General features: G+C 57.1%; 11 protein-coding genes across 11 annotated transcripts; 7 read left to right on the top strand and 4 right to left on the bottom strand.

The window, feature by feature from the left end:
* Positions 1-4: 4 nt before the first annotated feature.
* On the top strand, positions 5-2110 carry MRET_1974 (NAD+ synthase (glutamine-hydrolyzing); the record flags this gene model as incomplete). The annotated part of the gene is made up of 1 exon (XM_027628601.1): positions 5-2110. One exon carries the CDS (start codon positions 5-7, stop codon positions 2108-2110), a length of 2106 nt encoding a protein of 701 aa, XP_027484452.1.
* Positions 2111-3088, bottom strand: MRET_1973 (17beta-estradiol 17-dehydrogenase; the record flags this gene model as incomplete). Its single annotated transcript, XM_027628600.1, has 1 exon — positions 2111-3088. One exon carries the CDS (start codon positions 3086-3088, stop codon positions 2111-2113), a length of 978 nt encoding a protein of 325 aa, XP_027484447.1.
* Positions 3089-3222: 134 nt separating this feature from the next.
* MRET_1972 (uncharacterized protein) lies at positions 3223-5331 on the top strand (the record flags this gene model as incomplete). The annotated part of the gene is made up of 1 exon (XM_027628599.1): positions 3223-5331. One exon carries the CDS (start codon positions 3223-3225, stop codon positions 5329-5331), a length of 2109 nt encoding a protein of 702 aa, XP_027484446.1.
* Positions 5332-5377: 46 nt separating this feature from the next.
* MRET_1971 (universal stress protein) lies at positions 5378-6142 on the top strand (the record flags this gene model as incomplete). The annotated part of the gene is made up of 1 exon (XM_027628598.1): positions 5378-6142. The coding sequence occupies one exon, from the start codon at positions 5378-5380 to the stop codon at positions 6140-6142; it is 765 nt and encodes a 254-aa protein (XP_027484449.1).
* Positions 6143-6214: 72 nt separating this feature from the next.
* Positions 6215-7786, top strand: MRET_1970 (trehalose 6-phosphate synthase; the record flags this gene model as incomplete). Its single annotated transcript, XM_027628597.1, has 1 exon — positions 6215-7786. One exon carries the CDS (start codon positions 6215-6217, stop codon positions 7784-7786), a length of 1572 nt encoding a protein of 523 aa, XP_027484448.1.
* Positions 7787-7800: 14 nt separating this feature from the next.
* MRET_1969 (BolA-like protein 1) lies at positions 7801-8235 on the bottom strand (the record flags this gene model as incomplete). Its single annotated transcript, XM_027628596.1, has 3 exons — positions 7801-7985; positions 8011-8072; positions 8102-8235. 3 exons carry the CDS (start codon positions 8233-8235, stop codon positions 7801-7803), a joined length of 381 nt encoding a protein of 126 aa, XP_027484409.1.
* A 78-nt stretch (positions 8236-8313) lies between these two features.
* On the bottom strand, positions 8314-9591 carry MRET_1968 (argininosuccinate synthase; the record flags this gene model as incomplete). The annotated part of the gene is made up of 1 exon (XM_027628595.1): positions 8314-9591. One exon carries the CDS (start codon positions 9589-9591, stop codon positions 8314-8316), a length of 1278 nt encoding a protein of 425 aa, XP_027484410.1.
* A 123-nt stretch (positions 9592-9714) lies between these two features.
* Positions 9715-11688, top strand: MRET_1967 (nucleolar protein 9; the record flags this gene model as incomplete). The annotated part of the gene is made up of 1 exon (XM_027628594.1): positions 9715-11688. The coding sequence occupies one exon, from the start codon at positions 9715-9717 to the stop codon at positions 11686-11688; it is 1974 nt and encodes a 657-aa protein (XP_027484417.1).
* A 285-nt stretch (positions 11689-11973) lies between these two features.
* On the top strand, positions 11974-12531 carry MRET_1966 (uncharacterized protein; the record flags this gene model as incomplete). Its single annotated transcript, XM_027628593.1, has 1 exon — positions 11974-12531. The coding sequence occupies one exon, from the start codon at positions 11974-11976 to the stop codon at positions 12529-12531; it is 558 nt and encodes a 185-aa protein (XP_027484418.1).
* On the bottom strand, positions 12528-13791 carry MRET_1965 (tubulin-tyrosine ligase family protein; the record flags this gene model as incomplete). The annotated part of the gene is made up of 2 exons (XM_027628592.1): positions 12528-12689; positions 12715-13791. The coding sequence occupies 2 exons, from the start codon at positions 13789-13791 to the stop codon at positions 12528-12530; spliced, it is 1239 nt and encodes a 412-aa protein (XP_027484415.1).
* A 45-nt stretch (positions 13792-13836) lies between these two features.
* Positions 13837-14647, top strand: MRET_1964 (uncharacterized protein; the record flags this gene model as incomplete). The annotated part of the gene is made up of 2 exons (XM_027628591.1): positions 13837-14482; positions 14529-14647. 2 exons carry the CDS (start codon positions 13837-13839, stop codon positions 14645-14647), a joined length of 765 nt encoding a protein of 254 aa, XP_027484416.1.
* Between the last annotated feature and the right edge of the window lie 11 nt (positions 14648-14658).

The raw sequence follows: 14658 nt of genomic DNA, 5'->3' as shown, positions 1-14658 counted from the left end.
TCTGATGCCACGCCTGACCGTATCGACCTGCTCGCTGAATCAATGGGCTCTCGACTTTGACGGGAACCGCGACCGCATCGTGCGCTCGATCGAGCGCGCAAAGGCGGCGGGCAGCACGCTCCGTATTGGTCCCGAACTCGAGATCCCCGGCTACGGCTGCTACGACCACTTTCTAGAGAGCGACACCGAGCTGCACTCATGGCAGGTCCTCGCCGAGATCTTGCAGTCTAATCTCACCGACGGGATCCTCTGTGACGTCGGCATGCCAGTGTCGCACCGCTCCGTCCTGTACAACTGCCGCATCGCGGTGATGCATCGGCGCATCTTGCACATCCGCCCGAAAATCTGGCTCGCCAATGATGGCAACTACCGCGAAATGCGCTTCTTCACGCCATGGACGCGCATCGGCGAGACAGAATCGTACGATTTGCCAGATATCATTCGCGAAACGACCGGGCAAACGCATGTGCCCATCGGCGATGCCCTCCTGCAGGCGCCCGATACGGTCCTGGGCGTCGAGCTGTGTGAGGAGCTGTTCACGGGCGCCTCGCCTCACATCGCACATGCTCTGCACGGCGCCGACATCATCCTCAACTCGAGTGGAAGTCACCACGAGCTCCGAAAACTACATCGCCGCATCGAACTGATCCGGGAGGCGACCCTCAAGCTCGGCGGCGTCTACCTCTACGCGAATCAGCGCGGCTGCGATGGCGATCGCATGTACTATGACGGCTGTGCCTTGATCGCGCTGAACGGCGAGATCATCGCGCAGGGCGACCAATTTGGCCTCGAGGACGTCGATGTCGTCACGGCGACCGTCGACCTCGACGATGTGCGTGCGCACCGCACGTCCAAGAGCCGCGGTATGCAGGCCGTCGCCCCGAGCCAGTGGGCAGGACACGCACAGCCCATGCGCATCTCCGTCCCCTCGCCACTGACGCACAAGCTGGAAGATCGGCCGCACGCGCGGCTCTCGATGCCCATCGAAGTACGCTACCACACGCCCGAGGAGGAAATCGCGCTCGGTCCTGCATGCTGGCTGTGGGACTACGTGCGTCGCTCACGCACACAGGGCTTCTTGCTGCCCCTCTCCGGTGGCATGGACTCGTGCGCCACGGCCGTGATTGTGCACAGCATGTGCCGGCTCGTGCATGCGGCGTGCCAGCAGGGCAACGAGCAAGTCATCACAGACATGCACCGCGTCAGCGGTACACCCGATACGTGGATGCCTGCCTCGCCTCAGGCGTTGGCTGAGCGCCTGTTTGTGACGTGCTACATGGGCACGACCAACTCGAGTCAGGCGACACGCGATCGCGCGCATCAGTTGGCCCAGGCCATCGGCTCATACCACTACGCCTTTGACATTGACACCGTCGTCTCAGCCATCCTGCGCCTCTTTTCCACTGTGACAGGCAGGAGCCCGCAATTCAAAGTGCATGGCGGCTCACCGGCTGAGAATCTCGCGCTCCAAAACATCCAGGCTCGCTCGCGCATGGTGCTGGCGTACCTATTTGCCCAACTGGCGCCCTGGGTCCAGGGGCGCAGTGGCGGCCTCCTGGTCCTAGGCAGTGCGAATGTGGACGAGAGCTTGCGTGGCTACCTGACCAAGTATGACAATTCGTCCGCCGATCTCAATCCGATTGGCAGCATTTCCAAGCAGGATTTGCGGCGCTTTCTGACGTATGCTAGGACCGCTTTTGACCTGCCTGTGCTGTCGTCGTTTTTGGAAGCGCCACCGACGGCGGAGCTCGAGCCTATCACAGCCGACTATGTCCAGAGCGACGAAGCAGATATGGGCATGACATACGAAGAACTATCCGTATTGGGCCGACTGCGCAAACTGCAGAAATGCGGGCCATACAGCATGTTCGTCAAGTTGCTGGCCATATGGCCGTCGCTGGCGCCGGACGCCCTGGCGGCCAAGGTCAAATTGTTCTTCTTTGAGTATGCCCGCAACAGGCACAAGATGACGACGCTCACACCAGCGTACCATGCTGAGTCGTACTCGCCTGACGACAACCGATTCGATTTGCGTCCCTTCTTGTACCCTGTGCACTTTGCATACCAGTTCCGGCGTATCTATGAGCTGATAGGTCGTCTGCGTCCATAGCTACTGCTGCTTGGCCAGGCGCTCAGCCTTGCGAATCGCCCGGCGGCGCGTGTCCAAGCTCGATTCATACGCTTTGCTCAGGAGGAACCAGCGCGGCACAAGGTACTGGGTCGCCCAGTCGATCCATGCATGCGTCGGGTAGGGCGTGAGAGTGAAGGGCCGGCCCACGGCCCCCGACGCCAGACCAATTCGGGAGAGCACGGACTGCACGTATGCCTTGGGCGTCGGCACCATCCACGACGCGCGCCGCACCTTGGACATGTTGCTCACGACAAAGAACGTGTTGAGCACCTGGACATCGACCTTGGAGCGGCGCAGCTCCTCACCGAGGGCCTGCGACCACGCAATCAAAAAGGCCTTCGAGCCAGCGTACACGGACAGGAGCGGCGTCGCCCACTGACCCGAGAACGAGCCCAGATTGAGAATGAGTCCACGGCCTGGGCGACGCACGAGGTGGGGTGCTACGACGCGCGTCATATGCTGCGTCGCCATCACATTGACTTGGCAGATCGATGCCAGCTCGTGCTCGTCCATCTCGAGAAAAGAGACGGGCATCTGATGAGACAAGCCTACATTGTTGACAAGCACAGCCACGTCGAGGTGCTGGATCAATGTCGCCAGGCCCTCGTACTGCTCCGCATCCGCATACAAAAAGTCCATCGAGTAGTAGCACGTCTTGATGCCCGGGTATGCACGCTCAAGATCCTTCACGAGGTACTTGATCTTGTCAACCGAGCGACTCACAATCACAATGTTGAAGCCCTTCGCTGCGAGTTGCATCGCAAACTCACGACCAATCCCGTCTGTCGCACCCGTCACGACCGCCCAACTGCCGGCGCCGCGCATTTTCGAGTTCGCGCCATAGGCCGTCAGCGGACGTCCAGAGAGGATATGAATCTGCAGCACCACATACACCAAATAGAGAAGCGCCGCTGCCACCACAGCGGCACCCACGGCTTGCAGCAGCGTTTCGAGCATGGAAAAGGGCAACGTAAAAACGCGTCCCTGGCCTGTGTGTTGATGATTAAACATGGCGCAGGCCGAAGCGGTGCCGGCGACCGAGCCACCCGTTTCTTCCCTTCACGAGGGCTCGGCACACGGACCGGCCCGTCATGGCAGCTGCGCTGTCATCGCCCTCTCCCAAGGCATCCGTTACCCAGCCTGCTCATGACATGCAGCCGCGCTCGACCTCAGAGGTCCTGCTGGTCTGTGTGATGCACGACAGTCCGCGTCTTCGAGCCGCGTGGGACGATGTGTTTGTGCGCACCGTCGAGCCCCTGTGCCATTCTTTCGCACGCCTGTACAGCTCTTCGTGCGTCATGGTGGGCGGCGTCATATACCGTTCCAGGTCATCCCGTGACTTCGCGTCACCACTGCATCCACTCGAGTCGCTTTCGTATATCCCCTTTGTCCCCATCCGGCACTTTTTGCCACGCGTGCGCTCTGCGTTGTGTGCTGAATGCATGTACACACTCGACCAACTCGATGGAGCTCAACTCGAGTCGCCCCTCGCAGAAGCCCTGGCAGCGACGATCGATTTACTGGACCGACAGGAAACGCGTCCTCAGGTCATTCCCTTTGCGCGCGCAGCTATGCGTTCCAAAGACACCCAGGTCGTAGCACGGCACTTGATGCATGTTGTCGCGCTCGACACGAATCTGGTCGTCACGCCTATGGGACAAAATGGGCCACATGAGCTGCCCGCCTTCTCCAAGCGGCTGCACCCGCACCTGCATGCACAATCGAGACTCGACATGTGCACGTATTCGGACTTGGTGCATGATATAAATAAGCGGCCCATGAGCTTCAGTACGATCGTGTATGCTGACACTGCTGTGCCTGCCGAGACACGCGCCTCCCTCACTCAAACGGCGCACGATACCCTTTGCTTATCTCGTTCCGCGGATGATCGCGTCAGTCCCAGCGATCTCTTAGGTGCCCAGGGCTCGATACCCGCTACTATATCCGCATACATAAGCGGAGCAGAAGTCACGCGCTTGCTCAGAAAGCGCTCCAGCCCTGATACGGCCTCGGAAGCGCCCAACAAGCGGTCGCGGCTGCCCCACACGCCACTCACACCGACGTTCAAGATGGACCAGGCATCGTTCAACAAAATTATCATGATTCAGCAGCAGCAAGCGAAAATGCTCAAGAATCTTGCGCAATACGTAGCTCTTGGCCAGACACCTGGCTCCAACATGCCGTCCAAAGCGCTGGATCAATTCCGACAGCGGATTGCGGCGCAACAACTCGCACTCAAGCACCAGGCTGAGCGCCTTCGAGCCAACAAACCACTGGACCTCTCTCCCATCATACATGCGCTTGCAACCATTACGGCGGATGCGAAGGAGTGGGGTATTCATCTTGGCGGCTCCAACGAGCAGGCGCCTGCTGCACCCCGAGCTTCCGAGGAGACGGCCCGGTCTCAGCTCGCTTGGCAAGGCATGATGCAATGGAACACATCGTCTCAGTCTAGTCCCCTTTGTACGCTTGTCACAGCAACATGTGGCCACGCGCAAGTCAAGCAAAACCTCCAGTTGCCTTGGCCCTCGATGATGACAATCAACGGTTTCTTCACAATAGACCCTGCGCGGCTGCAGCAGTATTTCACGCAGCATCGTTTACCGTGTGCGCTTCTCTCGTTGTGTGCTCTGCCTTCGTCGGCGCCCATCCAGAATGCCGAGTACAACGCCGCGAACTACCGAAGCCTAGCCACGATGCTCGAGCAGAACAAGCGTGCAGCATATATCCAACATGGTGCACCTGAATGTGGCATTGTCATTGTAGCGCTGTCGTCAGCGCGACTACCGCCGACACAGGCAGCGCACGCGCCGCGTTTGCTCGCCATTGTGTTTCATGCACCCATTCCTTTTGCCGAGCTCGGCGCGCCTACCACATCGAGTACCTCAAACACCCGTGGTATGATTTCAGTACCTCCTAGCTCAAGTACATCATTCCCCGCACCGTTCATGTCAAATCCTTTTCCCGGCATGGCAGCACCCACTGCTGTGCCTGCCATGCCACAACCGATGTCTCTCCCTCCCGGCTCATTGAGTCCCATGTCCGCTCAAGTTATGGGCGCTCCCGCTACCGCCATGCCAAATTCCTCGCTGATGACAAGAAACGCTGCCCCTTCCTCTATGATGCCCTCCTTCGTTGGCACGCAAGACCTGCTGTCAGCAGAGCAGCTGGCCTCGTCCTTAGGCCTGCCCCCTATGTAGTCTGCCAAAAACCTCCACATCAAGGAACCCGATCCTGTCTCTTGACATGCTGCTGCCGTCCGCTACGGAGCAAGCGCGCCACTTGCGGCGTCAGCGCATGTCACTGTTTTCGCGCAACACGTCGCTAAAGGACGATGTATGGAAAGGGTATGAACGCATCGTAGGTTTCGACACGATGCCGGACGCAGAGGACACGGCGAGCAGATCGTCCTCGTACACTCTACAGGTAAAAGCCAAGGGCTATACGCGCACAAAACATACACGCACGTTCATGTGTGCCGTCGACGCCACAGAAAGTAGTGAGCGCGCGCTCGAGTGGATGATGGAGCATCTCGTGGACGACGGCGACGAGCTCATTGCTGCTCGTGTGATGAGCTTGGACCAGGACCATATTTCCCAAGGCGCCATTCGGGATGGCGCACATAGTCTCTTGTCGTCGATTGTCCACTTGAACAAGGCAACGCATGACGAGCGCAAAATTTCGATCACGGTCGAGTTTGTTCGAGGCTCCATCAAACCGACGATCCTCGAGTTAGTCAGCATGTACCGGCCTGAGAGCCTCACGATCGGAACGCGCGGAAAGCAGGTCAGTGCATTGGAGAAGATGCTTGGAACAACGCCACTTGGGAATCTCAGCAAGTTTTTGATTTGGAAATCGCCTGTGCCCGTCATTATCGTGCGACCTGAAGACCGGATCCAGAAGCACCTGTTCAAGCGCCTCGCTGACCCCCGGCGGCATGAGTATGCCGCTCTGATGAAGAAGGATAGCATCCTGCCCATAAGCCGCGCGCCCGAGGCTCATACTGCATAGCTATCCGCCTTTTTGATCATAGCGTCTCTTTCTCCACCTACCGACTTTATTTCCCCGCGCATTGACAGCGAAATGATCGAGCGGCTCGTGGTGGTGTCCAACCGGCTGCCGGTAACGATCAAGAAAGACGGGTCGGTGCCTGGTGGCTACATTTTCAAGCAGTCAGCAGGCGGACTTGTGTCTGCGCTGCGTGGCACGAAAAAGCTCATGAGCTTTACGTGGATCGGGTGGCCGGGCGTGAGTGTGCCTGAAAGCAGCATCCCCTACATTGAGGCAACGCTCGAAAAGAACTATCAGTGCAAGCCCGTATGGCTTCCCGAAGACGTGGGGGAGCGCCACTACAACGGATTTTCGAACTCGATCTTATGGCCGCTCTTTCACTATCATGCGGGTGAAATGAACTTTGACGAGGAGAATTGGCGAGCCTATCGCGAGGCGAATTGGCTGTTTGCCCATGCAGTACGCAGTGTGCTGCGTCCAGGAGACTGCGTTTGGGTACAAGACTATCATCTTATGCTTCTCCCGCTCATGCTAACCACGATCTTGGAGCATGGCGATATCGAACGGCTCGTCCCGAAAGAGTGCTCCGATATGGATGTGACCAACTCACTGGGACTGGTTACGCAGGCTACTAGTGATGCATTTGATCCTTCTCGGGCATCCCACGCGCAGCTGCGGCGCAAAGATATTCAGCTGGGCTTTTTCCTGCATACGCCCTTTCCCAGCAGCGAAGTGTACCGTATCCTTCCCGTCCGTCGAGAAATCCTGCTTGGTATCTTGTACTCGGACTTGATTGGATTCCATACGTACGACTACGTGCGACACTTTTTATCCTCGTGTGCGCGTATCCTGGGCATACCCACGTACCCGAATGGTGCTGACTTTGGTGGTCGCCGTATTCAGGTCCGCACGTATCCTATCGGTATTGATCCCCATCAATTCGAGACGGCGCTGCAGCAGCCTATGGTCAGAGAGCGCATTGGCACACTGTCTCGCCGATTTGAAGGTGTCAAGATCATTGTGGGGATTGATCGACTCGACTATATCAAAGGCATGCCTCAGAAGCTCCAGGGCATCGAAACGTTCCTGGAAGAGCATCCAGAATGGATCGGGAAAGTGGTGCTGATTCAGATCGCTGTACCGTCTCGACAGGATGTGGAAGAGTACCAGAACTTGCGTGCGACGGTGAACGAGGCTGTCGGTCGCATTAACGGCCGATTTGGCACGGTCGAAAGTATGCCGATTCATCTTTTGCACCGTTCCGTCGAATTCAACGAGCTCTGCGCGTTGTACGCCGTCAGCGATGTGTGCCTCATCACCAGCACTCGCGATGGTATGAATCTCGTGTCGTACGAATATGTCGCGTGTCAACAGGAACGCAATGGCGTCATGATCCTGTCTGAATTTGCTGGCGCTGCTCAATCTTTGAACGGCTCTTTGATCGTGAATCCCTGGGACCGATTCGCTGTGGCTGATGCTATTCACACAGCGCTTACGATGGATCCCGAGACGCGCAAGGCTAATTCGGAAAAGCTAACAAGCTATGTCGAAAAACACACAGCCGCCTGGTGGGGCCGCAGCTTTATCGATGACCTCGAGCTCGCTGGCAATGCCGCGCCCGCCACCGCTTTTAAGCATGCATAGTTTTCATGACATGATTAATGACCAGCTCCGCCACAGCATCCCGACTGTTCGCGCGCTATCTCTTCCGGCGTCTTTAAGCGCAGGCTGAGTGCGTGCAGTCCGCGGTCGAATTCGGGGGCTAGCAGCGAGTTGACAGCACGATGCCTGGCAAGAGGCGGCTTGCCCTGGAAGGCGGCTGATACCATTTCGACAAAAAAGTCTGCGTCAGGTATTGTCATACGTACGTGTCTCGCCACTTCCGCCGCCTTGAGCTACCATAGCGGCATGATGTGCATGCTTCGACGAGCTGCGGCGTAAATCTCCGGGTCGACTTACTCATTTCGAATATACAAGTGTACGGGCTCAAAAGCGCCCGTGAGCTTGTGCCGCATAGACTCTTCCACAGACATGACCTGCGTCACGTAGCTTCTCACGCTTCGTACAGCAGCACGCCACGGCCCAGGCAGCATCCACGTAAGCCCTAGCAGGTGGAGTGGGAGTAGCGGAACAAACGTTGGCTTAGTAAGGTGGCATTCAGACTATGACAATTACTGGGGCAGCGCATAGGCTTTCTTCGGATCCGCTCCCGCCATACCACGGTGTGCGAGGCCCAAGCCGAAGCGCTTAAGGCGGATGGACTGGACAGAAATAAAGCCTGACGTCTCTTCAGGCTCAAAGCCACCGAGCTCATCCATCGACGAGAACTTTTCGTCGTACAGGAGCTCGTCCGAGCTGCGGCCTTCGATCGACACATGGCCCTTGTACAGCTTGAGCTTGACCGTGCCGTTCACAGTGAGCTGACTTGGCGGGATGCAGCTGCGCACGTACTGGCTCTCCGGGCTGAAGAAGAAGCCGTAGTACAAGATCTCTGAGAGCTTCGTAGTCACAATCTGGTCGCGGATACGACGCACCTCACGGTCGAGCGTGAGGCCCTCGAGGTCAATGTGCGCCGCACGCAGGATCGTGGCGCCTGGCGACTCGTAGCAGCCGCGCGACTTGACTCCAATGAAGCGGTTCTCCACAATGTCCACACGGCCAATACCATGCTTGCGGGCCAGCGCATTCAGCTCCAGGAACACATCGCATGCATCCGTGTACTCCTTGCCGGTGGCAGGAACAATGAGACGCGTCGGAATACCCTTGGTAAACTCGATCGAGATGTGTTCGGGATCATTCGGCGCCTGCTCAGGCGCCTGCGTCAGCTTCCACATGTCAGCCGGCGGCGTCGTGTTGGGGTCTTCGAGAATTCCAGCCTCGTACGAGATGTGGAACAGGTTTTCATCCGTCGACCATGGCTTGGACTTGGTCTGCGTGACAGGAATGCCCTTCGAGGCAGCGTACTCGAGCAGGTCGCTTCGACCAGCAAAGCGCTGGTAGAACTTCGGGATGCGCCAGGGCGCAATGACCTTGATGTCCGGGTTCAAACCGTAGAAAGCAAGTTCAAAACGGACCTGGTCGTTGCCCTTGCCAGTACATCCGTGCGAAACAAACTGGCACTGCATCTTCTCAGCCGTCTCGATCATGCCACGAGCAATCACAGGGCGCGCGAGCGACGTTCCGAGGAGGTACACATCCTCGTAGATAGCGTTAGCCTGTATGGCAGGGAAAATGAGCTCTTCCACAAACTCGCGGCGCACGTCGTCAAGGATAAAGTCCTTGGCACCACACTTGAGCGCCTTTTCACGCACGGCATCAAAGTCTTCCTCCTGACCGACATTGGCCATGTATGCAATCACATCATATCCCTCATCAATGAGCCACGCGAGAATCGTAGAGGTGTCAAGACCACCAGAATAGGCAAGAAGAACGCGTCCGTTACTCGACATGATAATAGAGAAGGAACATGACTCGAGTCCTCCACGCCACTTCTCTTCGCGGCCGCTCTTGCCACATGGCATTTTTGGCTGCGTGCCTGGAGGAAAAAAAAACTCCTTCACTCCACCTCATTGATGGGTCGAGGCGCCACAGACCGGCGTCGAGCGCCCAAGCGCAGTCGGCACGCCGAGGAAGAGGAGGATGCGCCGCCTGAATGGATCGCGTCGAGTGATGCCAATACACCATTTGGACTTGTGCCAGCCGATCTGCATTCCTATATGAAAGAAGTAAATGCGCAACTGACAGAGCGTATGCATTCCGGTGACGCGGACGACGTACAGCTACTTGTTCAAGCCGTTCTCTCCGAAATGAATGGTCACGAACTCGCGCTCGCTACAGATCCTACGTGCTCGCTCGTGCTGGAAAACATGTCGTCAATGCTTCAGGAAAAGCCACTCCGGGTGCTGCTGGATCGCATGACAGGTAACTTTGTGACGCTATCATACCATCGATACGGATCGCATGTACTCCAGGCGTTGTTTTACGCAGTGCAGCGCATTATGAACACGGGCACAACATCAGACTCTGCTTCGACGAAACAGGGTGTGCTGCGCTCCCTGCCGGACATTATGTCTGACATGTACGAAGAAATGGAGCCGAGTCTGGTGCCGATGCTGACCGATGTCTTTGCTACCCACATGCTGCGCAGCATCGTAGCTCTTTTTGCGGGCGTGTCCATACCATCACTGGACGATATGCGCTCGAAGCGCAGTGCCAAGTACCGCTCCAAAGAACGCCAAAAAGCCATGGTCGACGACTCTTTTACGACACCGTCGAATGAGCCGATGCATGTGCCCCCTGCATTTTATACGCTCTTACATCGCTTGTACACACATATGCGCGAGAACTTGACAGAGGAGGACATGCACAGGCTCGTGCCTGAGGCCACCGCCGCGCCCACACTCAGTTTGCTCCTCCGGCTCGAAGCTGGACTGGCTGATGGGAAGGGCAGTACGGTATACGAAAAAGACTCGATGGCATCATGCATTCTTGGACCACTCGATCAGCGGACGGACTTTATGGAATCGGCGTTGCGCGATGCCGTCGCGACGCACGTCCTCCAAAGTGCTTTGCAAGACATATCGCAGGAGAGGCTCGTACACTTTTGGCGCACCTATATCCATGGCCGTGTGGCCAAACTCGGCGCACATCCATGTGCCAACTATGTTGTGGCTACGGCCTTGCAGCTCTTGCCGGCCGATGAGACCCTGGCCGAGGCCATTCATGAGCTCGGCAAAGCCGGCGACCAACTCGTGAAGAATCAGGTGACGGGCGTCCTGCAGACGGCCGTCGATCGCAGCGTGCAGGTCGGTGCGTATGCAGCCGATGTCATGCAGGCCATCCGAGCAGCGTTCCGATTTAGTGAGGATGCATCCAAGGACGATGTGGCCAAGTTTGTGCCAGCTGTCTTGAGCCTTCACACTCTCAAGGCATTCACACATGTCCAAGATGCGCCACAGAAGCGCAAGCGTGACGATAATGGCGAGCGGATGACGACGCAGGGAAGTATCTTACTTCAGCGCATCGCACAGCTTCCTGCGCCACACCAGACATGGCTGTATGAGAGTCTGTGCACGGATGCCCTCGGCTCGTGGTGCCGATCGTCCACGGCTGCGCATGTGGTCATTGCCGCTCTCACATCCAAGGCCGCCTCATTTGCACAGCGGCGCATGCTCATCCGCGCTGTCATGCCCATGCTGATCGATTTGTGTGACGATGCATGGGGCAGTCGCGTCGCAGATGCCCTATGGCTCGGCGCCGACGGATTCACCAAGGAAAAGATGGCTCAGCTCGTGATCGGGCACGAAAAGCGCTTGCTTGCGTCGACGTACGGCCGGTTCTTTGTGCGCCGCCTCCGACTCGGTGTGTACCGCAAAAACGTCGACGAGTGGAAGGCATGGGCCGTGCACGAACACGTACCTGACGCAGCGACGCCCGCCGCCCCACCTGCCAATCCGTTTGCGTTCCTACGCACTACCCACATCCATCGCACACCACGTGATCAAGCCGACAGGGAACTCGAACGTATTTTAGCACAAGTAGAATAACTATACATATCTTGGCTAACAGGGCCAGCGCGACGTGCCAGTGCGCAAGTCGCAATGGGCCGTGCAGCACACACTCTTCGTCCCGACGAGCGCCCGCGATCCCCAGGGGTGTGTGTCGTGCACAAGGAGCGAGTGACTCTAAAGCCAGGACGATGATGACATTGTAAGGAAACCGGCGCGGTCAGCGCTGCTCGCCTCTGGGTCTCATGCTGCGGATGATCACGTGACGTGACTGTGTATGCACGGACCATACCGGTTTCGTGCTAAGCGAGGTTCTCTCACGCTATGACGTCGGTAGCGCGCAGTCCCCGCAAGTTTCAGGCCTCGCGTGCCATCAAGTGCGAGCCAAATGCTCAGTCGAGCACCGAAATGGTGGTACAAAATACTCCGTGGAGCGCATCTATGAGCAACGTGGATGGCGGATCTCGCACCGAGGTGTATGCTCTCGTCAACGATCGGTACCCTGGTGCGCCCGGTACGGCTCTCGCGAAGGCCGAGGAAGCGGAGGAACGCGCTAAAATGACAAAGAAGCGCGAGCAAGTTCGGAAAAAGGCAGCTAATGCTGAGCTCGAACACCTAGGAGTCAAGAACCTGACCAAGCGACGCAGGAGCTCAAGCCCCTACGCGAGCAGCTCTCCCAGCGAGTCGGGCAGCTCTGTGAACGGTGACACAGAAGAAAAGTCCTTTAGGAGCGGCTCACGTCATCGTCGCGCATCGTCGCGCAACAGCTCGCCCATGCCTCTGACGACGGAGGCAACTCGACTACCTCACCACATCACCAATGCGCCTGTGCATCCAAGTCCGCTGGCTACGCATGCTATTGCCGCTCATGACGTGCGCTAAAGATCTTTTACGAGTGGTTCGCTGAAGCAGCATGTACAGCGATCTCGACTTTCTCCGACGGACCATACGGCGGGCTCCAAACGAAGCTGCAGCGCACGCTGAAATACATGCTCCACGACACGCTCTAATTCTTCGCCGCACTGTGCAAAGTCCGGTTGCTGGCATTAGTGGTGTGGTACATACCGCATTAATTTCTAAAAGCCATGTACAGAGGGCATGGGGCTTACTAGCGTCGTGTCCCACCAACAAGTCGACGCCAAAGATCTCAAAGGCATTCGGCCACATTTGCCAGTGAAACGAAGCCTCGCGCCCGACAGCCTCAAAGATCGCCCCGATGGTCGCAGCCGCGCTTAGGCGCACGGCATCAATATGTGCTTGAGTGAGAGTAAAGCGCTCAGATGCAAGGCACGCCGGTTGGCCTACTAAATCGCGCCAGAGATATACATTTTCTTTTTCTGTACCGTTTTGATAGCATGTATTTGTTAGGTGTCCTCGTAAATCTTGCATTTCGCCTGTGGGCGGTGCGTACTCAGTATCAGAAAAGAGCGCCAGCATGTCGTCGTGCATGTAGACGTGCAGGCCGCCGACGCAAATGACGTAGACGCGTAGATGGAACTTGCGCGCGGTGTGGTCCGGCGCAACCAGCAGCGGCGCGGATATATAGTCTTGTATGACAAAATGGCGCAGCTGACTAGTGATGCCTGCCTCTTCGTCGTCATCGTCGTCTTCAAATGCCTGAAAAATGTGCTCGAGTTGCTCCACGGATGAAAATAGGCGGATCCCATTGCCCTGATCCGCCATACCCGGCTTGAGAATAAACCACGAGGTGGGACACGCGGGATCATTGCGCTCGAGCGCCTCCCGTACGTCATAGAGGTCATCAGACAGAAGCTCATCCAACTCGTCGGCAAATTGGAGATCCAAGGTCCACGTGCGCGGAGCAGGCACAGGCCGCGTCGGGTTCTTGACGCTAAAAGCATGAAGAACATGTGCCAAATGATGCTTTCGAATAAGTGCTTTGCGTATGACATAGCTACTACACAGCGCCTGAGAGCCTAGAAGCGACTCGAACGGCAGTACGTCGTAGCCAGCCAAGTATACGTCCGCTCCATCCGGCAGCTTGAACGTGTCGGGACGCTTTTCCGACGTGGTATCCCGAATCTCCCATCCGGCTGGTCTCAGTAGTTTCTCAGCCGCGCGTCTTGCACATTGGTGCGTATACGGGGCGCCTGGAAACGACACCCACAAGACCGGTGGCATGGGAGTGGAAAAAAGTAATGGACCTCCACGTTGTCTTTGGTCTCCATGGTCACCGTTGTGATTGAAGAAGTAGGCGACACAGACAGTTCGATGCTGTCAGTCGCGCCATCGTCTATTTCGGAAAGTGATGATCCTAGTTCCCTCTTGTACTTGTTGGATACCGCGCAAGAGGACCAGCTGGATGCGCTACTTGAGGATGATGTATTTGCCACAGCCATGGGTCAGCGGATGCTGGCCGTATCTGGTCAAGAGGTGGATGACAGTTTGCTGTCGCTTGGGCAGCTCCTGCTAAGTCGCCCATCTTCTTCAAGTCTCCAAGCGTTTCGTGCTCAGCACCCGCGCCGATTCACTCCTTACCGTCAGCGTGGCGAGACATACCTGCTACCGCAACTCCGCGATTGGGACTTGTCGGAAGAGCACACTACGTATCATGTCCTTCCTGGTGGCTACATCACGGCTGTAGGGTATGCTGAGGAAGATGAAGACAACGACAAAGAGGAGGAAGAGGATAAAGAGGAAGAGGACGAAGAGGAAGAGGACGAAGAAGACCTAATCTTGCAAGATGATGACGACTATATGGACTGGCTGGGCGAGCAGCTGCTGAACCGCAAGTCGGGTGCACCAATGTGGGTTATTGATGCCGTGCATGAATCACCCGATGATGAAACGGCATATACACTATGGGAAGCAAGTGCGTTCGTGTCTTGAGCGATCTAGGTGTGCATACTAACAAACAGGTGATGGGGCTTATTCACCGATGTGGACGACGCGCGATGGCAGTGAGGACGGGATCCTCTCTCCCTGCGCCACATCGCCCAACGAACGGCCCCGCAAGTCGATGCGAGGCACTTGGTAGCGGGTAGACTT

The sequence above is a fragment of the Malassezia restricta genome, chromosome III, assembly GCF_003290485.1.
Source record: "Malassezia restricta chromosome III, complete sequence".
In the NCBI taxonomy this organism is placed as follows: domain Eukaryota; kingdom Fungi; phylum Basidiomycota; class Malasseziomycetes; order Malasseziales; family Malasseziaceae; genus Malassezia; species Malassezia restricta.
This window is presented reverse-complemented; position numbering and strand designations above follow the sequence as displayed.